This window comes from Oncorhynchus nerka, linkage group LG2 (genome assembly GCF_034236695.1).
Source record: "Oncorhynchus nerka isolate Pitt River linkage group LG2, Oner_Uvic_2.0, whole genome shotgun sequence".
NCBI lineage: Eukaryota > Metazoa > Chordata > Actinopteri > Salmoniformes > Salmonidae > Oncorhynchus > Oncorhynchus nerka.
In genome coordinates, this window is record NC_088397.1 from 90,327,401 (window position 1) to 90,355,155 (window position 27,755).

Sequence of the window (27,755 nt, forward strand, 5' to 3'; positions counted from 1 at the left end):
TTTCAGAAGGGGTGCAACTCTCGCTCTCTTGAAGACGGAAGGGACGTAGCCAGCGGTCAGGGATGAGTTGATGAGCGAGGTGAGGTAAGGGAGGAGGTCTCCGGAAATGGTCTGGAGAAGAGAGGAGGGGATAGGGTCAAGCGGGCAGGTTGTAGGGCGGCCGGCCGTCACAAGACGCGAGATTTCATCTGAGAGAGAGGGGAGAAAGAGGTCAGAGCACAGGGTAGGGCAGTGTGAGCAGAACCAGCGGTGTCGTTTGACTTAGCAAACGAGGATCGGATGTCGTCGACCTTCTTTTCAAAATGGTTGTGAAGTCATCTGCAGAGAGGGAGGAGGGGGAGGGGGAGGAGGATTCAGGAGGGAGGAGAAGGTTGCAAAGAGCTTCCTAGGGTTAGAGGCAGATGCTTGGAATTTAGAGTGGTAGAAAGTGGCTTTAGCAGCAGAGAGAGAAGAGGAAAATGTAGAGAGGAGGGAGTGAAAGGATGTCAGGTCCGCAGGGAGGCGGGATTTTCCTCCATTTCCGCTCGGCTGCCCGGAGCCCTGTTCTGTGAGCTCGCAATGAGTCGTCGAGCCACGGAGCGGGAGGGGAGGACCGAGCCGGCCTGGAGGATAGGGGACATAGAGAGTCAAAGGATGCAGAAAGGGAGGAGAGGAGGGTTGAGGAGGCAGAATCAGGAGATAGGTTGGAGAAGGTTTGAGCAGAGGGAAGAGATGATAGGATGGAAGAGGAGAGAGTAGCGGGGGAGAGAGAGCGAAGGTTGGGACGGCGCGATACCATCCGAGTAGGGGCAGTGTGGGAAGTGTTGGATGAGAGCGAGAGGGAAAAGGATACAAGGTAGTGGTCGGAGACTTGGAGGGGAGTTGCAACGAGGTTAGTGGAAGAACAGCATCTAGTAAAGATGAGGTCGAGCGTATTTCCTGCCTTGTGAGTAGGGGGAAGGTGAGAGGGTGAGGTCAAAGAGGAGAGGAGTGGAAAGAAGGAGGCAGAGAGGAATGAGTCAAGGTAGGCGGGGAGGTTAAAGTCGCCCAGAACTGTGAGAGGTGAGCCGTCCTCAGGAAAGGAGCTTATCAAGGCATCAAGCTCATTGATGAACTCTCCGAGGGAACCTGGAGGGGCGATAAATGATAAGGATGTTAAGCTTGAAAGGGCTGGTAACTGTGACAGCATGGAATTCAAAGGAGGCGATAGACAGATGGGTAAGGGGAGAAAAGAGAATGACCACTTGGGAGAGATGAGGATCCCGGTGCCACCACCCCGCTGACCAGAAGCTCTCGGGGTGTGATCGAGAACACGTGGGCAGACGAAGAGAGAGCAGTAGGAGTAGCAGTGTTGTCTGTGGTGATCCATGTTTCCGTCAGTGCCAAGAAGTCGAGGGACTGGAGGGAGACATAGGCTGGAGATGAACTCTGCCTTGTTGGCCGCAGATCGGCAGTTCCAGAGGCTACCGGAGACCTGGAACTCCACGTGGGTCGTGCGCGCTGGGACCACCAGATTAGGTGGATCTGCGGCCACGCGGTGTGGAGCGTTTGTATGGTCTGTGCAGAGAGGAGAGAACAGGGATAGACAGACACATAGTTGACAGGCTACACAAGAGGCTACGCTAATGCAAAGGAGATTGGAATGACAAGTGGACTACACGTCACGAGTGTTCAGAGAGTTAAGCTTACGTAGCAAGAATCTTATTGACTAAAATGATTAAAATGATACAGTACTGCTGAAGTAGGCTAGCTGGCAGAGGCTGCGTTGTTGACTAAGTAGGCTAGTTGGCATTGGCTGCGTTGTTGACACTACACTAATCAAGTCGTTCCGTTGAGTGTAATAGTTTCTACTGTGCTGCTATTCGGGGCTAGCTGGCTAGCTAGCAGTGTTGATTACGTTACGTTGCGTTAAAAGAACGACAATAGCTGGCTAACTAACCTAGCACGGGTTAAGGTTAGGGTTAAGGTTAGGGTTACGGGTAGGGTTAGTTTTAGGGTTAGGGGTTAGTTTTAGGGTTAGGGGTTAGGGGTTAGTTTTAGGGTTAGGTGTTAGTTTTAGGGTTAGGGGTTAGTTTTAGGGTTAGGGGTTAGTTTTAGGGTTAAGGGTTAGTTTTAGGGTTAGGGGTTAGTTTTAGGGTTAGGGTTAGAGGTTAGTTTTAGGGTTAGGGGTTAGTGTTAGGGTTAGAGGTTAGTTTTAGGGTTAGGGGTTAGGGAAAATAGTGTTTTCTTTGTTCCCCACTTGGACAGTAAAATCAACGTGTCTTCACTCACCAGTGTCCTGGGGTTTGCTGGGCAGTCTGCTGTGGTGGGCGGGGAGGATCTCTAGCTTGGCCTGGTCTGAGGTGCTGGCTAATAGCTGTGTGGCCTCCAGGACTGAACAGTGCTCCGTGCTGGTCCCATCGATGGACAGGATGTGGTCTCCTATATGGAGGGCTCCACTCCTGATACATAGGGAGGAAGGTGGTGGTGGGGGGGGGGCGAGTGTGGGAAGAGAGAGACAGAGAGCGAGGTGGGGAGGAGTAAGAGGGAGACAGAGAGAGGAGGGTGAGGGTGGGGGGGGGGGGGAGTGAGAGTGGGGAGCGAGAAAGAGATTCACAAAGAATTTGAAAACAAACTCAACTTTGATAAACTCCCATATCTACTGGGTGAAATTCCACAGTGTGCCATCACAGCAGCAAGATTTGTGACCTGTTGCCACAAGAAAAGGGCAACCAGTGAAGAACAAACACCATTGTAAACACATATTTATGTTAATTTATTTTCCCTTTTGTACTTTAACCATTTGCACATTCTTACAACAAAGCAAAAAGACATAATGACATTTGAAATGCCTTTATTCTTTTGGAACTTCTGTGAGTGTAATATTTACTGTTCATTGTTTATTTCTCTTTTGTATATTATCTATTTCACTTGCTTTGGCAATGTTAACATATTTTACCCATGGCAATAAAGCCCCTTGAGTTGAATTGAATTAAATAGAGAGAGAGAGAGGGAGAGAGAGAGAGAAAGAGAGAGAGAGAGAGAGAGAGGAGAGAGAGAGAGAGAGAGAGAGAGAGAGAGAGAGAGAGAGAGAGAGAGAGAGAGAGAGAGAGAGAGAGAGAGAGAGAGAGAGAGACCTCCTGCCCAATGTATGACCATATTAGAGACACATATTTCCTTCAGATTACACAGACCCACAAAGAATTAGAAAACAAACCCAATTTTGATAAACTCCCATATCTACTGGGTGAAATTCCACAGTGTGCCATCACAGCAGCAATATTTGTGACCTGTTGCTACAAGAAAAGGGCAACCAGTGAAGAACAAACACCATTGTAAATACAACCCATATTTATGCTTATTTATTTTATGTTGTGTCCTTTAACCATTTGTACATTGTATATTTATATAATATGACATTTGGATTGTCTTTATTGTTTTGAAACTTCTGTATGTGTAATGTTAACTGTTAATTTTATAGTTTATTTAACTTATATTCACTTTATATATTATCTACCTCACTTGCTTTGGCAGTGTTAACACATGTTCCCCATGCCAGAAAAGCCCCTTGAATTGAATTGAGAGAGAGAGAGAGAGAGAGAGAGGTGGGGAGGAGTAAGTGTGCTCTCCTGAATCACTGCTGCTCACTGCTTTGCTGAACTGTATACAGTATCTGTTGAATGAAATGATGTGATAGGGAGACTGTTGATCTGTGATAGGGAGACTATTGATCTGTGATAGGGAGACTGTTGATCTGTGATAGGGAGACTATTGATCTGTGATAGGGAGACTGTTGATCTGTGATAGGGAGACTGTTGATCTGTGATAGGGAGACTGTTGATCTGTGATAGGGAGACTGTCGATCTGTGATAGGGAGACTGATGATCTGTGATAGGGAGACTGTCGATCTGTGATAGGGAGACTGTTGATCTGTGATAGGGAGACTGTTGATCTGTGATAGGGAGACTGTTGATCTGTGATAGGGAGACTGTTGATCTGTGATAGGGAGACTATTGATCTGTGATAGGGAGACTGTTGATCTGTGATAGGGAGACTGTTGATCTGTGATAGGGAGACTGTTGATCTGTGATAGGGAGACTGTTGATCTGTGATAGGGAGACTGTTGATCTGTGATAGGGAGACTGATGATCTGTGATAGGGAGACTGTTGATCTGTGATAGGGAGACTGTTGATCTGTGACAGGGAGACTGTTGATCTGTGATAGGGAGACTGTTGATCTGTGATAGGGAGACTGTCGATCTGTGATAGGGAGACTGTTGATCTGTGATAGGGAGACTGTTGATCTGTGACAGGGAGACTGTTGATCTGTGATAGGGAGACTGTTGATCTGTGATAGGGAGACTGTTGATCTGTGATAGGGAGACTGTTGATCTGTGATAGGGAGACTGTTGATCTGTGATAGGGAGACTGTTGATCTGTGATAGGGAGATTGTTGATCTGTGATAGGGAGACTGTTGATCTGTGACAGGGAGACTGTTGATCTGTGATAGGGAGACTGATGATCTGTGATAGGGAGACTGTTGATCTGTGATAGGGAGACTGTTGATCTGTGACAGGGAGACTGTTGATCTGTGACAGGGAGACTGTTGATCTGTGACAGGGAGACTGTTGATCTGTGACAGGGAGACTGTTGATCTGTGACAGGGAGACTGTTGATCTGTGACAGGGAGACTGTTGATCTGTGACAGGGAGACTGTTGATCTGTGACAGGGAGACTGTTGATCTGTTTGTCAGATTGTGGATGCAGTAAGAAGAGCGTGTTTCACCTGTCCACTACACTAGCTGTGGGTCTGTCAGCTCACCTGTCCACCACACTAGCTGTGGGTCTGTCAGCTCACCTGTCTACCACACTAGCTGTGGGTCTGTCAGCTCACCTGTCTACCACACTAGCTGTGGATCTGACAACTCACCTGTCCACTACACTAGCTGTGGGTCTGACAGCTCACCTGTCCACCACACTAGCTGTGGGTCTGTCAGCTCACCTGTCCACTACACTAGCTGTGGGTCTGACAGCTCACCTGTCCACTACACTAGCTGTGGGTCTGTCAGCTCACCTGTCCACTACACTAGCTGTGGGTCTGACAGCTCACCTGTCCACCACACTAGCTGTGGGTCTGTCAGCTCACCTGTCCACTACACTAGCTGTGGGTCTGTCAGCTCACCTGTCCACCACACTAGCTGTGGGTCTGACAGCTCACCTGTCCACCACACTAGCTGTGGGTCTGTCAGCTCACCTGTCCACTACACTAGCTGTGGGTCTGACAGCTCACCTGTCCACCACACTAGCTGTGGATCTGACAACTCACCTGTCCACCACACTAGCTGTGGGTCTGTCAGCTCACCTGTCCACCACACTAGCTGTGGGTCTGACAGCTCACCTGTCCACCACACTAGCTGTGGGTCTGTCAGTCTACCACACTAGCTCACCTGTCTACCACACTAGCTGTGGGTCTGACAACTCACCTGTCCACTACACTAGCTGTGGGTCTGACAGCTCACCTGTCCACCACACTAGCTGTGGGTCTGTCAGCTCACCTGTCCACTACACTAGCTGTGGGTCTGACAGCTCACCTGTCCACCACACTAGCTGTGGGTCTGTCAGCTCACCTGTCCACTACACTAGCTGTGGGTCTGACAGCTCACCTGTCCACCACACTAGCTGTGGGTCTGTCAGCTCACCTGTCCACTACACTAGCTGTGGGTCTGTCAGCTCACCTGTCCACTACACTAGCTGTGGGTCTGACAGCTCACCTGTCCACCACACTAGCTGTGGGTCTGTCAGCTCACCTGTCCACTACACTAGCTGTGGGTCTGACAGCTCACCTGTCCACCACACTAGCTGTGGATCTGACAACTCACCTGTCCACCACACACTAGCTGTGGGTCTGTCAGCTCACCTGTCCACCACACTAGCTGTGGGTCTGACAGCTCACCTGTCCACCACACTAGCTGTGGGTCTGTCAGCTCACCTGTCTACCACACTAGCTGTGGGTCTGACAACTCACCTGTCTACCACACTAGCTGTGGGTCTGTCAGCTCACCTGTCCACCACACTAGCTGTGGGTCTGTCAGCTCACCTGTCTACCACACTAGCTGTGGGTCTGTCAACTCACCTGTCCACCACTCTAGCTGTGGGTCTGTCAGCTCACCTGTCCACCACACTAGCTGTGGGTCTGTCAGCTCACCTGTCCACCACTCTACCTGTGGGTCTGTCAGCTCACCTGTCCACCACACTAGCTGTGGGTCTGTCAACTCACCTGTCTACCACACTAGCTGTGGGTCTGTCAGCTCACCTGTCTACCACTCTAGCTGTGGGTCTGTCAACTCACCTGTCCACCACTCTAGCTGTGGGTCTGTCAACTCACCTGTCCACCACTCTAGCTGTGGGTCTGTCAGCTCACCTGTCCACCACTCTAGCTGTGGGTCTGTCAGCTCACCTGTCCACCACACTACCTGTGGGTCTGTCTGCTCACCTGTCCACCACTCTAGCTGTGGGTCTGTCTGCTCACCTGTCCACCACACTAGCTGTGGGTCTGTCAACTCACCTGTCCACCACTCTAGCTGTGGGTCTGTCAACTCACCTGTCCACCACTCTAGCTGTGGGTCTGTCAACTCACCTGTCCACCACTCTAGCTGTGGGTCTGTCAGCTCACCTGTCTACCACTCTAGCTGTGGGTCTGTCAACTCACCTGTCCACCACTCTAGCTGTGGGTCTGTCAACTCACCTGTCCACCACACTAGCTGTGGTTCTGTCAGCTCACCTGTCCACTACACTAGCTGTGGGTCTGACAGCTCACCTGTCCACCACACTAGCTGTGGGTCTGTCAGCTCACCTGTCCACTACACTAGCTGTGGGTCTGACAGCTCACCTGTCCACTACACTAGCTGTGGGTCTGTCAGCTCACCTGTCCACTACACTAGCTGTGGGTCTGACAGCTCACCTGTCCACCACACTAGCTGTGGGTCTGTCAGCTCACCTGTCCACTACACTAGCTGTGGGTCTGTCAGCTCACCTGTCCACTACACTAGCTGTGGGTCTGACAGCTCACCTGTCCACCACACTAGCTGTGGGTCTGTCAGCTCACCTGTCCACTACACTAGCTGTGGGTCTGACAGCTCACCTGTCCACCACACTAGCTGTGGATCTGACAACTCACCTGTCCACCACACTAGCTGTGGGTCTGTCAGCTCACCTGTCCACCACACTAGCTGTGGGTCTGACAGCTCACCTGTCCACCACACTAGCTGTGGGTCTGTCAGCTCACCTGTCTACCACACTAGCTGTGGGTCTGACAACTCACCTGTCTACCACACTAGCTGTGGGTCTGTCAGCTCACCTGTCCACCACACTAGCTGTGGGTCTGTCAGCTCACCTGTCTACCACACTAGCTGTGGGTCTGTCAACTCACCTGTCCACCACTCTAGCTGTGGGTCTGTCAGCTCACCTGTCCACCACACTAGCTGTGGGTCTGTCAGCTCACCTGTCCACCACTCTACCTGTGGGTCTGTCAGCTCACCTGTCCACCACACTAGCTGTGGGTCTGTCAACTCACCTGTCTACCACACTAGCTGTGGGTCTGTCAGCTCACCTGTCTACCACTCTAGCTGTGGGTCTGTCAACTCACCTGTCCACCACTCTAGCTGTGGGTCTGTCAACTCACCTGTCCACCACTCTAGCTGTGGGTCTGTCAACTCACCTGTCCACCACTCTAGCTGTGGGTCTGTCAGCTCACCTGTCCACCACACTACCTGTGGGTCTGTCTGCTCACCTGTCCACCACTCTAGCTGTGGGTCTGTCTGCTCACCTGTCCACCACACTAGCTGTGGGTCTGTCAACTCACCTGTCCACCACTCTAGCTGTGGGTCTGTCAACTCACCTGTCCACCACTCTAGCTGTGGGTCTGTCAACTCACCTGTCCACCACTCTAGCTGTGGGTCTGTCAGCTCACCTGTCTACCACTCTAGCTGTGGGTCTGTCAACTCACCTGTCCACCACTCTAGCTGTGGGTCTGTCAACTCACCTGTCCACCACACTAGCTGTGGTTCTGTCAGCTCACCTGTCCACCACTGTAGCTGTGGGTCTGTCAACTCACCTGTCCACCACTCTAGCTGTGGGTCTGTCAACTCACCTGTCTACCACACTAGCTGTGGGTCTGTCAGCTCACCTGTCCACCACTCTACCTGTGGGTCTGTCAGCTCACCTGTCCACCACTCTAGCTGTGGGTCTGTCAACTCACCTGTCCACCACTCTAGCTGTGGGTCTGTCAACTCACCTGTCCACCACTCTACCTGTGGGTCTGTCAGCTCACCTGTCCACCACTCTAGCTGTGGGTCTGTCAGCTCACCTGTCCACCACGCTAGCTGTGGGTCTCTCAACTCACCTGTCCACCACTCTAGCTGTGGGTCTGTCAACTCACCTGTCTACCACACTAGCTGTGGATCTGACAGCTCACCTGTCCACCACTCTAGCTGTGGGTCTGTCAACTCACCTGTCCACCACTCTAGCTGTGGGTCTGTCAACTCACCTGTCCACCACACTAGCTGTGGGTCTGTCAACTAACCTGTCCACCACTCTAGCTGTGGGTCTGTCAACTCACCTGTCCACCACTCTAGCTGTGGGTCTGTCAGCTCACCTGTCCACCACACTACCTGTGGGTCTGTCTGCTCACCTGTCCACCACTCTAGCTGTGGGTCTGTCAACTCACCTGTCCACCACTCTAGCTGTGGGTCTGTCAGCTCACCTGTCCACCACACTACCTGTGGGTCTGTCTGCTCACCTGTCCACCACTCTAGCTGTGGGTCTGTCTGCTCACCTGTCCACCACACTAGCTGTGGGTCTGTCAACTCACCTGTCCAACCCTCTAGCTGTGGGTCTGTCAACTCACCTGTCCACCACTCTAGCTGTGGGTCTGTCAGCTCACCTGTCCACCACACTAGCTGTGGGTCTGTCAGCTCACCTGTCCACCACTCTAGCTGTGGGTCTGTCAACTCACCTGTCCACCACTCTAGCTGTGGGTCTGTCAACTCACCTGTCTACCACACTAGCTGTGGGTCTGTCAGCTCACCTGTCCACCACTCTAGCTGTGGGTCTGTCAGCTCACCTGTCCACCACACTACCTGTGGGTCTGTCTGCTCACCTGTCCACCACTCTAGCTGTGGGTCTGTCTGCTCACCTGTCCACCACACTAGCTGTGGGTCTGTCAACTCACCTGTCCACCACTCTAGCTGTGGGTCTGTCAACTCACCTGTCCACCACTCTAGCTGTGGGTCTGTCAACTCACCTGTCCACCACTCTAGCTGTGGGTCTGTCAGCTCACCTGTCCACCACACTACCTGTGGGTCTGTCTGCTCACCTGTCCACCACTGTACCTGTCCAATTACACTAGCTGTGGGTCTGTCAACTCACCTGTCCACCACTCTAGCTGTGGGTCTGTCAACTCACCTGTCTACCACACTAGCTGTGGGTCTATCAGCTCACCTGTCCACCACACTACCTGTGGGTCTGTAAACTCACCTGTCCACCACACTAGCTGTGGGTCTGTCAGCTCACCTGTCTACCACACTAGCTGTGGGTCTGTCAGCTCACCTGTCTACCACACTAGCTGTGGGTCTGTCAACTCACCTGTCCACCACTCTAGCTGTGGGTCTGTCAGCTCACCTGTCTACCACACTAGCTGTGGGTCTGTCAGCTCACCTGTCCACCACTCTACCTGTGGGTCTGTCAGCTCACCTGTCCACCACTCTAGCTGTGGGTCTGTCAACTCACCTGTCCACCACTCTAGCTGTGGGTCTGTCAACTCACCTGTCCACCACTCTACCTGTGGGTCTGTCAGCTCACCTGTCCACCACTCTAGCTGTGGGTCTGTCAGCTCACCTGTCCACCACGCTAGCTGTGGGTCTCTCAACTCACCTGTCCACCACTCTAGCTGTGGGTCTGTCAACTCACCTGTCTACCACACTAGCTGTGGATCTGACAGCTCACCTGTCCACCACTCTAGCTGTGGGTCTGTCAACTCACCTGTCCACCACTCTAGCTGTGGGTCTGTCAACTCACCTGTCCACCACACTAGCTGTGGGTCTGTCAACTCACCTGTCCACCACTCTAGCTGTGGGTCTGTCAACTCACCTGTCCACCACTCTAGCTGTGGGTCTGTCAGCTCACCTGTCCACCACACTACCTGTGGGTCTGTCTGCTCACCTGTCCACCACTCTAGCTGTGGGTCTGTCAACTCACCTGTCCACCACTCTAGCTGTGGGTCTGTCAGCTCACCTGTCCACCACACTACCTGTGGGTCTGTCTGCTCACCTGTCCACCACTGTAGCTGTGGGTCTGTCAACTCACCTGTCCACCACTCTAGCTGTGGGTCTGTCAACTCACCTGTCTACCACACTAGCTGTGGGTCTGTCAGCTCACCTGTCCACCACACTACCTGTGGGTCTGTAAACTCACCTGTCCACCACACTAGCTGTGGGTCTGTCAGCTCACCTGTCTACCACACTAGCTGTGGGTCTGTCAGCTCACCTGTCTACCACACTAGCTGTGGGTCTGTCAACTCACCTGTCCACCACTCTAGCTGTGGGTCTGTCAACTCACCTGTCCACCACTCTAGCTGTGGGTCTGTCAACTCACCTGTCCACCACTCTAGCTGTGGGTCTGTCAGCTCACCTGTCCACCACACTAGCTGTGGTTCTGTCAGCTCACCTGTCCACCACTGTAGCTGTGGGTCTGTCAACTCACCTGTCCACCACTCTAGCTGTGGGTCTGTCAACTCACCTGTCCACCACACTAGCTGTGGGTCTGTCAGCTCACCTGTCCACCACTCTAGCTGTGGGTCTGTCAGCTCACCTGTCCACCACTCTAGCTGTGGGTCTGTCAACTCACCTGTCCACCACTCTAGCTGTGGGTCTGTCAGCTCACCTGTCCACCACTCTAGCTGTGGGTCTGTCAACTCACCTGTCCACCACTCTAGCTGTGGGTCTGTCAGCTCACCTGTCCACCACACTACCTGTGGGTCTGTCAACTCACCTGTCCACCACACTAGCTGTGGGTCTGTCAGCTCACCTGTCTACCACACTAGCTGTGGGTCTGTCAACTCACCTGTCCACCACTCTAGCTGTGGGTCTGTCTGCTCACCTGTCCACCACTCTAGCTGTGGGTCTGTGTGCTCACCTGTCCACCACTCTAGCTGTGGGTCTGTCAGCTCACCTGTCCACCACTCTAGCTGTGGGTCTGTCTGCTCACCTGTCCACCACTCTAGCTCTGGGTCTGTCAGCTCACCTGTCCACCACTCTAGCTGTGGGTCTGTCAACTCACCTGTCTACCACACTAGCTGTGGGTCTGTCAGCTCACCTGTCCACCACTCTAGCTGTGGGTCTGTCAGCTCACCTGTCCACCACTCTAGCTGTGGGTCTGTCAGCTCACCTGTCTACCACACTAGCTGTGGGTCTGTTAACTCACCTGTCCACCACTCTAGCTGTGGGTCTGTCAGCTCACCTGTCCACCACACTAGCTGTGGGTCTGTCAGCTCACCTGTCTACCACACTAGCTGTGGGTCTGTTAACTCACCTGTCCACCACTCTAGCTGTGGGTCTGTCAGCTCACCTGTCCACCACACTAGCTGTGGGTCTGTCAGCTCACCTGTCTACCACACTAGCTGTGGGTCTGTCAGCTCACCTGTCTACCACACTAGCTGTGGGTCTGTCAGCTCACCTGTCTACCACACTAGCTGTGGGTCTGTCAGCTCACCTGTCCACCACACTAGCTGTGGGTCTGTCAGCTCACCTGTCTACCACACTAGCTGTGGGTCTGTTAACTCACCTATCCACCACTCTAGCTGTGTGTCTGTCAGCTCACCTGTCCACCACTCTAGCTGTGGGTCTGTCAGCTCACCTGTCCACCACACTAGCTGTGGGTCTGTCAGCTCACCTGTCCACCACTCTAGCTGTGGGTCTGTTAACTCACCTGTCCACCACTCTAGCTGTGGGTCTGTCAGCTCACCTGTCCACCACACTAGCTGCTTTGATCCTGTCGATGACGATGACCTGTTTGTTCCTGTGGGTGGCGGTTGTCAAGGTGATACCGAGAGCTGCCCCCGGTGATTTGGCGATCTCCACCAATAGGGGACCAGATGCATTCATCACAGTATCTGAAAGGCACAAATTAAGATTGAATTGAATACAGTTGCGGTAGTATTGGTAGAACAATTATCACAATATTCATGCAATGCCCGTGCACTTCCTTTTGATAATTAGACAGAAAAAAGCTGTTCCACAGTACAGGGTTTTAACAATGTTTTAGTGCCTGCAACTGTATGATGAGAATGATATGGCATTCAGAGTCCACCTCCCAGAATGTTATTATAATCAGGAGTTAACAGCAGGAACATGGGACAATTATCAGCCATTATAGTCCAGGGCGGTTCGGTTCAGGCCCTCGAGCTACAGAAGTGCCGCTGCTTTACTTTTCCACCTGGAAATAATTGGTCAATTATTGTCATTAATTGTCCAGAGAGGTCTGACTCAGTCTCTGATTAGAGAGGAAGCATGAAAACCAGCAGTACAGCAGCCAGGCAAATGCAGATATTGATTCATGTTTTTGTACACTATACTCAAAGTTGGTTGTAATATTCTGTGGTAGTAGTTGGTTGTAGTAATATTCTGTGGTGGTAGTTGGTTGTAGTAATATTCTGTGGTGGTAGTTGGTTGTAGTAATATTCTGTGGTGGTAGTTGGTTGTAATATTCTGTGGTGGTAGATGGTTGTAGTAATATTCTGTGGTTGTAGTTAGTTGTAATATTCTGTGGTGGTAGCTGGTTGTAATATTCTGTGGTGGTAGTTGGTTGTAATATTAGATGATAGGGAATGGTTGTTGGAGGAGTAAAAGACAACAACGGCTGTTTCCATTGTCTCATTTTTTAACCACAGATCTGCAGCTAGCTAAGCATATTTACCATTTACCACACACTGTACTCAATAGGGGGGCTTACTTTCAGCGGATTTGATATATACGAAGAGAACACGCAACCTTTTGTGAATGAGTTAGTCTGCTGTGTCTGCCTGGGACCCAGTCCCAGTACATCATTCTACCATGTCAGAGAACCCTGTCTAAAGGGAGACTGGGGGGAGTACTTCTCCCTGTTCCAGGCTTAGTGGGTGTGGCTTGCTAGGGTGGGCTTTTGGCAAGGTGTTACAGATTGTTCTGGAAAAATCTCATTTGCAACTGGCAACACTGGGTAGCCACTTTACCCTCAATACTGAGAGGAGATGAAGGGTCACCAGTCTGCCACTCAGCCAGATAGAAAACCTGCTATTTGAGATTCACAATTAAAACAAAACAAGGAGAGAGCACTCCCTACCACAGAGAGTAGCAGGATTGGCACTTAACCTTTGACTTCTGTCTGAGAAGAACGAACACAATGTTTCTCCAGAGCAGAGGTTTTTTTTTTCAATCTGAAGTTGAAGTCTACCAGACACCCCTCTCCAGGAAAGACATATGTTTCCATGAATAGTACCCCATGAATATTACTCCATGAATATTACCCCATGAATATTACTCCATGAATATTACCCCATGAATAGTACCCCATGAATAGTACCCCATGAATATTACCCCATGAATATTACCCCATGAATATTACTACATGAATATTACTACATGAATAATACTCCATGAATATTACCCCATGAATAGTACCCCATGAATAGTACCCCATGAATATTACTCCATGAATATTACCCCATGAATATTACTCCATGAATATTACCCCATGAATAGTACCCCATGAATAGTACCCCATGAATATTACCCCATGAATATTACCCCATGAATATTACCACATGAATATTACTACATGAATATTACCCCATGAATATTACTACATGAATATTACTACATGAATATTACTCCATGAATATTACTCCATGAATATTACCCCATGAATATTACCCCATGAATATTACCCCATGAATATTACCCCATGAATATTACCCCATGAATAGTACCCCATGAATATTACCCCATGAATATTACTACATGAATATTACTACATGAATATTACCCCATGAATATTACTACATGAATATTACTACATGAATATTACTCCATGAATATTACTCCATGAATATTACCCCATGAATATTACCCCATGAATATTACCCCATGAATAGTACCCCATGAATATTACTACATGAATATTACTACATGAATATTACTCCATGAATATTACTCCATGAATATTACCCCATGAATATTACCCCATGAATATTACTCCATGAATATTACCCCATGAATATTACCCCATGAATATTACCCCATGAATATTACCCCATGAATATTACTCCATGAATATTACCCCATGAATATTACCCCATGAATATTACCCCATGAATATTACTACATGAATATTACCCCATGAATAGTACCCCATGAATAGTACCCCATGAATATTACCCCATGAATATTACCCCATGAATATTACCCCATGAATATTACCCCATGAATAATACCCCATGAATAGTACCCCATGAATATTACTACATGAATATTACTACATGAATATTACCCCATGAATATTACTACATGAATATTACTACATGAATATTACTCCATGACTATTACCCCATGAATATTACTACATGAATAATACTCCATTTAACATTTCAGTGAGGTGAAGAAAAAAAAGGGGAAAAAAAGGAAACATTCAGTCTGGATGCCAGACAGCGAACAGTCAGTATAAATTATTTTATTTATTTTATTATTATTTATTTATTTCTGCAGGAGAGTTTTCTCTGATGGTGTATATCATATCTCTATGGTTTCTCTTACCCATGATAGAGACGTCATACTCAATCTGGAAAAGGGCCTCCTGACCACACTGGTTGAGCACAGTGAGGGCATCTCCATGGTTGGCACTGTGGAGAGGTACCCCGTCAACACTCATCAGACGGTCGCCTGGCTTCAGAGTGCCCTCTCTACAGGGGGACATGGTACAGGGACAGGGACAGGGAGAGAGAGCGAGGGAGAGAGAGAGAGAGAGAGAGAGGGAGAGAGAGAGAGGGAAGTGAGAGAGAGGGAAGTGAGAGAGAGAGAGACAGGGAGAGAGAGAGAGAGGGTGGGGTGAGAGAGACAAACAGGGAGAGGAGAGACAGGGAGAGGATAGAGACAGGGGGATGAGAGAGAGAGAGAGAGAGAGAGAGAGAGGGAAGTGAGAGAGACAAACAGGGAGAGGAGAGACAGGGAGAGGAGGGAGACAGGGAGAGGAGAGTGACAGAGAGATGCGAGAGAGAGAGAGAGAGAGAGAGGGGGAAGTGAGAGAGACAAACAGGGAGAAGAGAGACATGGAGAGGAGAGAGACGGGGAGAGGAGAGACAGGGAGAGGATAGAGACAGGGAGATGAGAGAGACAGGGAGATGAGAGAGACAGGGAGATGAGAGAGACAGGGAGAGGGGGAGACAGGGAGAGGAGAGACAGGGAGATGAGAGAGACAGGGAGAGGAGAAACAGGGAGAGGAGAGACAGGAAGGGTAGAGAGACAGGGAGAGGAGAGACAGGGAGAGGAGAGACAGGGAGAGGAGAAACAGGGAGGGTAGAGAGACAGGGAGAGGAGAGACAGGGAGAGGGGAGACAGGGAGAGGAGAGACAGGGAGGGTAGAGAGACAGGGAGAGGAGAGAGACAGGGAGATGGGAGAGACAGGGAGAGGAGAGACAGGGAGGGTAGAGAGACAGGGAGAGGATACAGACAGGGAGAGGAGAGAGACAGGGAGAGGAGAGACAGGGAGAGGAGAGACAGGGAGAGGAGAGACAGGGAGGGTAGAGAGACAGGGAGAGGAGTGACAGGGAGAGGAGAGAGACAAGGAGAGGAGAGACAGGGAGAGGAGAGACAGGGAGAGGATAGAGACAGAAAAGGGGAAGAGAGGGGCAGAGATGGGACACTGTTGTTTGGTTCAATAAACAGTGATAGATTAATTAGTATATCCAGGTTTTGTTCCTGGCCATGTGACCTAACCAGGAACAATCTAGTGAAAATATGTTATACAAGACACACATAGATGCACAGATCCTTTTTACAGGGCAATCACAAACCCATGGCTTTTCTTTTTGATGTATGTGAAAGGTAAAGCAAAGCAAAAAACCCTTTACAAATGTTACTCAAAAACTGTCACATTAGACATTTTGTAAATTAATACGGCTTCTATCCAACCAAACTATTAAGGAATTCTACACAACTTAGATCCTGGCGACAAGTATTATTGGAAGACAACCACAGTCATGGAGACAACAGATACAGAGAAACATTGACTGAACCAAAGGCACAGAGAAGAAAGATGCCTCAGACAGCTACACCCTACAGTCTTGTGGGTCAAAGGGGGAGGGAGTGTGTGTGAGAGAGAGAGACAGAGAGAGAGAAAGAGAGAGAGAGAGAGAGACAGAGAGAGAGAGAGAGAGAGAGACAGAGACAGAGACAGAGACAGAGACAGAGACAGAGACAGAGACAGAGACAGGGACAGAGAGCGAGGTGGGGAGGAGTAAGAGAGAGAGAGAGAGAGAGAGAGAGAGAGAGAGAGAGAGAGAGAGAGAGAGAGAGAGAGAGAGAGAGAGAGAGTGGAACAGAGAGAGAGACAGAGACAGAGAGAGAGATCGAGAGAGAGAGAGAGAGAGAGAGAGAGAGAGAGAGAGAGAGTGGAACAGAGGGAGAGACAGAGACAGAGACAGAGAGAGAGAGCGAGAGAGAAAGAGAGAGAGAGAGAGAGAGAGAGAGAGAGAGAGAGAGAGAGAGAGAGAGAGTGGAACAGAGGGAGAGCGGGACAGAGAGAGAGAGCAGGACAGAGTAAGAGCGGGACAGGGGAAGAGAGAAACAGAGAGAGAAGGATGGGAAAGAAGGACAGGGACAGAGGGAGTGAGGAGAGGGAGGAGAAGAAGAAGAATTGCATGTTCTGTTCCAGTTTCTGCAACCTGTCACATGGTATTTAAGGGGCCGCATCTCAAACAATGTTCTGTAACTACATTCTGACTATCTTACAAATGGCAGAGAAAACCCAAGCAGCATTTCCATTCCCTCTGCCAAGTGGCACACTGAATAAATCCAGTTTCATTATGGCAGGAAGAGAGCACTCTGGTAGACCTCCTCTCCTCTCTTCTCTTCTCCTCTCCTTTCATCTCCTCTCTTCCCATCTCCTTTCTTCTCCTCTCTTCTCCTCTCTTCTCTTCTCCTCTCCTTTCATCTCCTCTCTTCCCATCTCCTTTCTTCTCCTCTCTTCTCTTCTCCTCTCCTTTCATCTCCTCTCTTCTCATCTCATTTCTTCTCCTCTCTCTCCTTCTTCCTCACTTCTCATATTTTCTCTTCTCCTCTCCTCTCTTCTCTTCTCTTCTCTTCTCCTCCCCTCTCCTCTCTCTCTCCTTCTTCCTCTCCTTTCATCTCCTCTCTTCTCTCCTCTTCTCTTCTCCTTTCATCTCCTATCTTCTCCTATCCTCTCTTCTCCTCTCGCTCTCCTTCTTCCTCTCTTCTCTTCTCCTTTCATCTCCTCTCTTCTCCTCTCTCTCTCCTTCCTCTCTTCTCTTCTCCTCTCCTTTCATCTCCTCTCTTCTCCTCTCTCTCTCCTTCATCTCCTCTCTTCTCTCTCTCTCCTTCCTCTCTTCTCATTTCCTCTCCTTTCATCTCCTCTCTTCTCCTCTCTTCTCTTCTCCTCTCCTATCCTTTCCTATTTTCTTCTCTCCTCTCTTCTCCTTTCTCTCTCCTCTCTTCTCTCTTTTCATCTCCTTTCCTTCTACCTCTCCTCTCTTTTCTTCTTTTGTCCTCTCATCTCTTGTCCTCTCTTCTCCTCAACTCTCTTCTTTTCTCTTCCCCTCCTGTCTTGTACTCTCTTCTCCTCTCTTATCCCCTCTTCTCCTCTTCTCTCTTCTCTCCTCTTCTCTCTTCTCCTCTCATTTTGTCTCCTCTTCTCTCTTCTCTCCTCTCCTCCTTTCTTTTCCTTTCCTCTCATCTCCACTGTCTCAACTTCTACCTCTCCTCTTCTCGCTTCAATTCTCCTCTCCTCTCCTTCTACCTCTCCTCTCCTCTCTCCCCCCTCTTCTCCGACATTTCTCATCTGGCTTATTTTACAATTGGGTGGGAAGAGAGGAAAAAGGGAAAACACATGCATATGTAACGAGCGCCAGACAAAATGTTCAGGAGACATATTCATATATTCAATATCCCTCTCAGCCAAACAGAACAAAGTAAACACGGGCTCTCAGATGACACCAGTAGTGCACTACATTTAGATCCTATATAGTGTACTATATAGTGTACTATAAAATAGCTCGATATGTACTGAACTGCAGCTGACCCTGTGCTTCTCAAAAATACGTATTGTATCTCGTGGTAGAAAAGCTCAAGACAACATTTCTGACAATACCAAAGCTAGACAAAATAAAGAAATATTGTATTTCATTTTAAATGCGGAATAGGATGCCATATAGGACTCAGGTGTTCCACCATACCTGTCTGCAGGGCCTCCCGGCCGGACGTATGTCACCACCAGGGGGCGTGATTTGTTCCAGTCTTCGTGTGAGCCCCCTGAAACAGACCCAGTGAGGAAGCGGTTTGGTAATACGCATCTCGCATTACTTTCAATAGGGCATTTACCTAAAAAAAACATCTGCATGAAAACATTGTGAGGCAATAATGGAAGCATCGGACTGTGTCATATTTTACTCTATTTCGCTACTCCTTTCAGACGCTGACAGCTAAATATAATCTTCCACGCTAACTGTGCAGTTAATCTCGGATTGATTTCCCCTACAGCCCAAATTACTCACCATTTTATTGGGCTGTGGATGGCGTTGTTAGGAAATTAGCAATTCCAATTGGGGACACTGTTGAGACTACTGAGTCTAGCTTAAATCAATTTGAGTGTGCTTCCTTATGGGTTAGGGTTAGGGTTAGTGACTGGAACATAGTCAAATTAACCAGTAGAGGACAAGAAGGAAACAGGATCTGTGACACAGTATACTATACATAGTATAGTACCTCTCATGACGAAGCCGAAGCTGGTCCCTTCTTTGTGCAAACATATCTCGATTGTCTTGGAAATCACACCTGATGTGCTGTCTGGTGCTGGAGGAGAGCCAGAGAGAGAGAGAGAGAGAGAGAGAGAGAGAGAGAGAGAGAGAGAGAGAGAGAGAGAGAGAGAGAGAGAGAGAGAGAAAGGTACAGAGAGATAAAGAGAGAAAGGTACAGAGAGACAGACAGAGAGACACAGGTACAGAGAGATAAAGAGAATAAAGGTACAGAGAAAGGTACAGAGAGAGGGATAAAGGTACAGAGAGATAAAGAGATAAAGGTACAGAGAGAGGGATAAAGGTACAGAGAGATAAAGAGATAAAGGTACAGAGAGAGGGATAAAGATACAGAGAGAGGGATAAAGGTACAGAGAGAGGGATAAAGGTACAGAGAAAGGTACAGAGAGATAAAGAGATAAAGGTACAGAGAGAGGGATAAAAGTACAGAGAGAGGGATAAAAGTACAGAGAAAGGTACAGAGAGAGGGATAAAGGTACAGAGAGATAAAGAGATAAAAGTACAGAGAGAGGGATAAAGGTACAGAGATAGGGATAAAGGTACAGAGAAGTACAGAATGGTAAAGGTAGTGAGAGACAGACAGAGAGAGGGATAAAGGTAGAGAGAGAGAGATAAAGGTACAGAGAAGTACAGAATGGTAAAGGTAGTGAGAGACAGACAGAGAGAGGGATAAAGGTACAGAGAAGTACAGAATGGTAAAGGTAGTGAGAGGCAGACAGAGAGAGGGATAAAGGTACAGAGAAGTACAGAATGGTAAAGGTAGTGAGAGACAGACAGAGAGAGGGATAAAGGTACAGAGAGATAAAGAGAGAAAGGTACAGAGAGACAGACAGAGAGACACAGGTACAGAGAGATAAAGAGATAAAGGTACAGAGAAAGGTACAGAGAGAGGGATAAAGGTACAGAGAGATAAAGAGATAAAGGTACAGAGAGAGGGATAAAGGTACAGAGAGATAAAGAGATAAAGGTACAGAGAGAGGGATAAAGATACAGAGAGAGGGATAAAGGTACAGAGAGAGGGATAAAGGTACAGAGAAAGGTACAGAGAGATAAAGAGATAAAGGTACAGAGAGAGGGATAAAAGTACAGAGAGAGGGATAAAAGTACAGAGAAAGGTACAGAGAGAGGGATAAAGGTACAGAGAGATAAAGAGATAAAAGTACAGAGAGAGGGATAAAGGTACAGAGATAGGGATAAAGGTACAGAGAAGTACAGAATGGTAAAGGTAGTGAGAGACAGACAGAGAGAGGGATAAAGGTAGAGAGAGAGGGATAAAGGTACAGAGAAGTACAGAATGGTAAAGGTAGTGAGAGACAGACAGAGAGAGGGATAAAGGTACAGAGAAGTACAGAATGGTAAAGGTAGTGAGAGGCAGACAGAGAGAGGGATAAAGGTACAGAGAAGTACAGAATGGTAAAGGTAGTGAGAGACAGACAAAGAGAGGTATAAAGGTACAGAGAAGTACAGAATGGTAAAGGTAGTGAGAGACAGACAGAGAGAGGGATAAAGGTACAGAGAGAGGGATAAAGGTACAGAGAGAGGGATAAAGGTACAGAGAAGTACAGAATGGTAAAGGTAGTGAGAGACAGACAGAGAGAGGGATAAAGGTACAGAGAAGTACAGAATGGTAAAGGTAGTGAGAGGCAGACAGAGAGAGGGATAAAGGTACAGAGAAGTACAGAATGGTAAAGGTAGTGAGAGACAGACAGAGAGAGGGATAAAGGTAGAGAGAGAGGGATAAAGGTACAGAGAAGTACAGAATGGTAAAGGTAGTGAGAGGCAGACAGAGAGAGGGATAAAGGTACAGAGAGAGGGATAAAGGTACAGAGAGAGGGATAAAGGTACAGAGAAGTACAGAATGGTAAAGGTAGTGAGAGACAGACAGAGAGAGGGATAAAGGTACAGAGAGAGGGATAAAGGTACAGAGAGAGGGATAAAGGTACAGAGAGAGGGATAAAGGTACAGAGAAGTACAGAATGGTAAAGGTAGTGAGAGACAGACAGAGAGAGGGATAAAGGTACAGAGAGAGGGATAAAGGTACAGAGAGAGGGATAAAGGTACAGAGAAGTACAGAATGGTAAAGGTAAAGGTAGTGAGAGACAGACAGAGAGAGGGATAAAGGTACAGAGAAGTACAGAATGGTAAAGGTAGTGAGGGACAGACAGAGAGAGGGATAAAGGTACAGAGAAGTACAGAATGGTAAAGGTAGTGAGGCATATGAATGATGTCGCAGCCGTTAAATCACAGGTTTTACTGGGCTCGTTCCCAGTAACCGACAGACAGCAATGATACATAGACAGAACATTATTACAAATCTGTAAGGTCATGCAGAATTGGTTAGGCTTGTAAAGTTCAAATGGCAGTGTTAAATGTCTGTTTTACTAGAATGGCAGACCCGGGAACACATAGAGATATATTATTGGCAACACTGATATCATACTGGCAGACCACGTAAACTGAGCAGGTTAAACGCTTGACTGTATCTGATGACTGGCCTGTAGTACCTGATAACTGGGGCCTGTAGTATCTGAGAACTGGGGCATGTAGTATCTGATGACTAGGGCCTGTAGTATCTGATAACTGGGGCCTGTAATATCTGATAACTGGGGCCTGTAGTATCTGATAACTGGGGCCTGTAGTATCTGATAACTGGGGCCTGTAGTATCTGATAACTGGGGCCTGTACTATCTGAGAACTGGGGCCTGTAGTATCTGATGACTGGGGCCTGTAGTACCTGATAACTGGGGCCTGTAGTATCTGATGACTGGGGCCTGTAGTACCTGATAACTGGGGCCTGTAGTACCTGATAACTGGGGCCTGTAGTATCTGATGGCTGGGGCCTGTCATATCTGATAACTGGGACCTGTAGTACCTGATAACTGGGACCTGTAGTACCTGATAACTGGGACCTGTAGTACCTGATAACTGGGGCCTGTAGTATCTTATAACTGGAGCCTGTAGTATCTGATAACTGGGGCATGTAGTACCTGATGACTGGAGCCTGTAGTATCTGATAACTGGGGCATGTAGTACCTGATGACTGGGGCCTGTAGTACCTGATGACTGGGGCCTGTAGTATCTGATGACTGGGGCCTGTAGTATCTGATGACTGGGGCCTGTATTATCTGATGACTGGGGCCTGTAGTACCTGATGACTGGGGCCTGTAGTATCTGATGACTGGGGCCTGTAGTATCTGATGACTGGGGCCTGTAGTATCTGATGACTGGGGCCTGTAGTATCTGATGACTGGGGCCTGTAGTACCTGATGAATGGGGCCTGTAGTACCTGATAACTAGGGTCTAGACTAAGGAAAAGAGAAAGCTTCCACACACACCAATCAACCACAAATCAATCAATCAATCAAATCAAGCTGCTCCTACCTGAAGGGGGCAGTTCGTACTCTACTTCCAGCACCACTCGTTCTCCCACGTTCTTCAACAGACTGATGATCTCTTCATGTCTCAGCTTGGTCAGGTTGATACCATTGACTGACTTGATGTAGTCGCCAACGTTCAGCTGATCACTCCTGTTAGACAGGATCATAAAGACATACAGTATTATCTAGCTGATATTTAGAGATCCAGCCTTTCATTAAACCTTTAGGCATCAGGATCTATGACAGATAAATAACAAGGTGTTGGTTCATATCTATAATGTTAAACATAATTTAAAATGAATACTTACGTAATCAAAAACAATCAAATTCTGTAGTATGGAAACTATAAAACTTCTGTATATCTTGTCAGTGGCTTTCTACAGAGAGTCAACATATGTTCATTTAGAAGGTAATTAGGAATGTTATTTATTTTCTCTCCCCCTTGGCACACACACACACACACACACACACACACACACACACACACACACACACACACACACACACACACACACACACACACACACACACACACACACACACACACACACACACACACACACACACACACACACACACACACACACACACACACCTTGGGCCTTGGTAATTTGGCACAATGATGCCTATCAAAAATATATTACCAACCCAGCAGTAGTCTCCTCACTTCAGGGAGAAAACACATTTCAGGACAAACATTCTATTTCATATATTCTACAACACAACATTCTGGTTCCATTATATTCTACAACACAACATTCTGGTTCCATTATATTCTACAACACAACATTCTGGTTCCATTATATTCTACAACACAACATTCTGTTTCCATTATATTCTACAACACAACATTCTGTTTCCATTATATTCTACAAAACAACATTCTGGTTCCATTATATTCTACAACACAACATTCTGGTTCCATTATATTCTACAACACAACATTCTGGTTCCATTATATTCTACAACACAACATTCTAGTTCCATTGTATTCTACAACACAACATTCTGGTTCCATTATATTCTACAACACAACATTCTGGTTCCATTATATTCTACAACACAACATTCTGGTTCCATTATATTCTACAACACAACATTCTGGTTCCATTATATTCTACAACACAACATTCTGGTTCCATTATATTCTACAACACAACATTCTGGTTCCATTATATTCTACAACACAACATTCTAGTTCCATTGTATTCTACAACACAACATTCTGGTTCCATTATATTCTACAACACAACATTCTGGTTCCATTATATTCTACAACACAACATTCTGGTTCCATTATATTCTACAACACAACATTCTGGTTCCATTATATTCTACAACACAACATTCTGGTTCCATTATATTCTACAACACAACATTCTGGTTCCATTATATTCTACAACACAACATTCTGGTTCCATTATATTCTACAACACAACATTCTGGTGTCAAGTTCCACACAGACAAACAGATAGGACCAGACAGTGTTATCATGTATCATTTTTTGGCCCATCCGCCAGACAGAGTTAATCGATGCGTTCCTTGTTGGTTGTGAGTGAGTGCCAGATAGATAACTTTTGGTTTGAAGTATTGAAGGCGGACTCTACCGGGAAATGTTTTTTGATGTTTGTTATAATAGGATTGTGAGGTAGAGCGGTAGGAGTCAGAGAGTTTGTCAAAAAGTAGAGAATGTCAATCAAATACTCCATCTGACAAAGCCCTCTCCTCTGGTACTGTACAAAAAAAACACATCTTGTTTCAAATGTAATTCTACCTACTATACATAGAATAATACTATGATGTTGCAAGCTACTTAACGTTGGAAATGAAAACATAAAGTAAGCTCCTTTGATGCTCGTCCTAGATGAGGACTTCTCACACACCCACTGAGATTAAAGTGATCACAGATAGACATGGTGACAGATCTACAATGACAACAGGCTATTATGCTGCTATACAGGAGTCTCACACGTTAGTGATACTAACCACAGCCACGGTGAAGCACCCATGAGCCTGACAAGCGAGACTACTTGCATGTGAGAATTAATACTACTTTGTTGGTACATTGCTAATTTAGCTGATATTGTATCTGCATTAAATATGCCAGTCATACGTAAATTGAGACTTTTACATACCCCACTTTCTTTATTCAGAGTCAGACAGCTTCGGATAAAAGCCACTTTTCTAAATAAATTGTCCAGCTAAGGCTAAAGCATAGAAAATACAACTTGCAGAGCAGCTCAACTGTAAATCTCCTAGGGGGAAAGCCTTCTTTAAAAGCCAAACAGGTCAGTCAGTAGCCCAAGCGCATAATGCCCAAAGACCAAGACTCTGTGCCTATTTTTAGCATCATCACCCAAGTCCTTAGACATTGTCTCAAATGACACCCTAGTCTCTATATAGTGTACTGCTTTTGACCAGAGCCCTATGGGGGGATAGGATGCCATTATGGACAGATCCCTTGTTTTTACAAATCTGCCCCTAGTGAAATGGTTCCTCCTACATCAAGGCCTGATTGGCTGATACAGCGTGACTGCGGTTTCAGACAAAATGGCACCTTATTCCCTATGTAGTGCACTAGGTTTGACCAGGGCCCACAGGACAGTAGTGTGTTATGTAGGGGAAATGGTGCCATTTGGGACTCAGCCTGGGTCAGAGGCTGTTAATGGTGGGTGAGGGGCTGGAGGTCTAGGCACTAGGAAGGGAACATGTATCCATCCACATTGAGTAAGCATGAGGGGCTGAAGGTCTAGCAGAGCTGAAGGAAAATGTTCCTTTGATATAATATACACTGACTGTACAAACCATTAGGAAATAATATTGAGTTGCACCCCTGATTTTGCCCTCAGAACAGTCTCAATTCGTCAGGGCATGGTCACTACAAATGTGTCGAAAGCGTTCCACAGGGATGCTGGCCCATGTTGACTCCGATGCTTCCCACAGTTGTGTCAAGTTGGCTGGATGCCGTTTGGGTGGTGGACCATTGTTGATACACACGGGAAACTGTTGAGAGTGACAAACCCAGCAGCGTTGCAGTTCTTGTCACAAACCAGTGCGCCTGGTACCTACTACCATACCACGTTCAAAAGCACTTAAATATTTTGTCTTGCACATTCACCCTCTGAAAGGCACGCATACACATTCCATGTCTCAATTGTCTTGCTCAATTGAAAGAGCAAGTGTTCCTAATGTTTTGAACGCTCAGTGTATGTTTAATGGGCAATAAAGATGTCTAGCCTATTGTAGGCAGAGAACATGTAGTCCAGTCCTCCGTACATGAGCCAGTAGCCTATGGCAGGGTTGACCTCTCTCTCCTGTGTGTTCCGGTCGATGAAAGCTCCCTCTCTCTCCTGTGTGTTCTGGTCGATGAAAGCTCCCTCTCTCTCCTGTGTGTTCTGGTCGATGAAAGCTCCCTCTCTCTCCTGTGTGTTCCGGTCGATGAAAGCTCAAGTCAGGGTTGACCTCTCTCTCCTGTGTGGTCCGGTCGATGAAAGCTCAAGTCAGAGTTGACCTCTCTCTCCTGTGTGTTCCCGTCGATGAAAGCTCCCTCTCTCTCCTGTGTGTTCCGGTCGATGAAAGCTCCCTCTCTCTCCTGTGTGGTCCTGTCGATGAAAGCTCAAGTCAGGGTTGACCTCTCTCTCCTGTGTGTTCCGGTCGATGAAAGCTCAAGTCAGGGTTGACCTCTCTCTCCTGTGTGTTCCGGTCGATGAAAGCTCAAGTCAGAGTTGACCTCTCTCTCTCTCTTCTATCTTGATGTGCTTGCTTGCTTGCCTGTCTCATACCCTCATGGAATAATTTCACAAAAAAAAGTCAATACCTCATTGTTCAAAAAAGTGAGATCTCACCTGGCAGCCAGTCCTCCTGGTCGTAGGTTGGAGACGCGGGGCTTTCCGTCCTTGTCTGTTCCTCCAGAGATGGTGAGGCCCAAGGTGCTGCCTTCCTTCTTAATCAGCTCTACTATCGTCACACCCCGCAGATCTTCTACCCCAAACACAAACACACACAGCACACACAGACACAGTCAATAATAGTATGGATGTTAGAGTAACCAAGCCTTCACAACCACAAACACACACAGACACAGTCAATAATAGTATGGATGTTAGAGTAACCAAGCCTTCACAAACACAAACACACACAGACACAGTCAATAATAGTATGGATGTTAGAGTAACCAAGCCTTCACAAACACAAACACACACAGACACAGTCAATAATAGTATGGATGTTAGAGTAACCAAGCCTTCACAAACACAAACACACACAGACACAGTCAATAATAGTATGGATGTTAGAGTAACCAAGCCTTCACAAACACAAACACACACAGACACAGTCAATAATAGTATGGATGTTAGAGTAACCAAGCCTTCACAAACACAAACACACACAGACACAGTCAATAATAGTATGGATGTTAGAGTAACCAAGCCTTCACAAACACAAACACACACAGACACAGTCAATAATAGTATGGATGTTAGAGTAACCAAGCCTTCACAAACACAAACACACACAGACACAGTCAATAATAGTATGGATGTTAGAGTAACCAAGCCTTCACAAACACAAACACACACAGACACAGTCAATAATAGTATGGATGTTAGAGTAACCAAGCCTTCACAAACACAAACACACACAGACACAGTCAATAATAGTATGGATGTTAGAGTAACCAAGCCTTCACAAACACAAACACACACAGACACAGTCAATAATAGTATGGATGTTAGAGTAACCAAGCCTTCACAAACACAAACACACACAGACACTTAGGTCAATAATAGTATGGATGTTATAACAAGCCTTCACAAACACAAACACACACAGATCAGTCTAATTCCCATGGAATTGGACAAACAATCACAAACACAAACACACACAGACACAGTCAATAACATCTGGATGTTAGAGTAACCAAGCCTTCAAACACAAAACACACAGACACAGTCAATAATAGTATGGATGTTAGAGTAACCAGCCTTCACAAACACAAACACACACAGACACAGTCAATAATAGTATGGATGTTAGAGTAACCAAGCCTTCACAAACACAAACACACACAGACACATCAATAATAGTATGGATGTTAGAGTAACCAAAGTCACAAACACAAATATTACACAGACACTCAATGGGTATTCATGGATGTTGAGTAACAAGAGATAAACACATCATCAGTTCTTCAATAATTATGGATGTTAGGCCCTTAAACTTACAAAGCCACACAGACACATTGGATAGGTGTAGAGCAGGGTTCTTCATCCTGACCACACAGACACAGTCAATAATAGTATGGATGTTGAGTCCCCAAGCCTTCACAAACACAAACACACAC

At 47.3% G+C, this 27,755-nt stretch overlaps 1 protein-coding gene across 1 annotated transcript in view; it reads right to left on the reverse strand.

Moving 5' to 3' along the window:
• The window catches only part of grip2b (glutamate receptor interacting protein 2b), a 154,122-nt gene that overhangs the window by 118,189 nt on the left and 8,178 nt on the right, over positions 1-27,755 (reverse strand). Inside the window, exons 3-9 of the mRNA XM_065021964.1 lie at positions 26,257-26,392; positions 22,416-22,561; positions 18,985-19,071; positions 18,456-18,531; positions 14,803-14,948; positions 11,978-12,125; positions 2,251-2,420 (exon numbers count right to left, since the gene is read on the reverse strand). Coding sequence (XP_064878036.1) covers positions 2,251-2,420; positions 11,978-12,125; positions 14,803-14,948; positions 18,456-18,531; positions 18,985-19,071; positions 22,416-22,561; positions 26,257-26,392 — 909 coding nt within the window. The remainder of the gene's footprint in view (positions 1-2,250; positions 2,421-11,977; positions 12,126-14,802; positions 14,949-18,455; positions 18,532-18,984; positions 19,072-22,415; positions 22,562-26,256; positions 26,393-27,755) is intronic.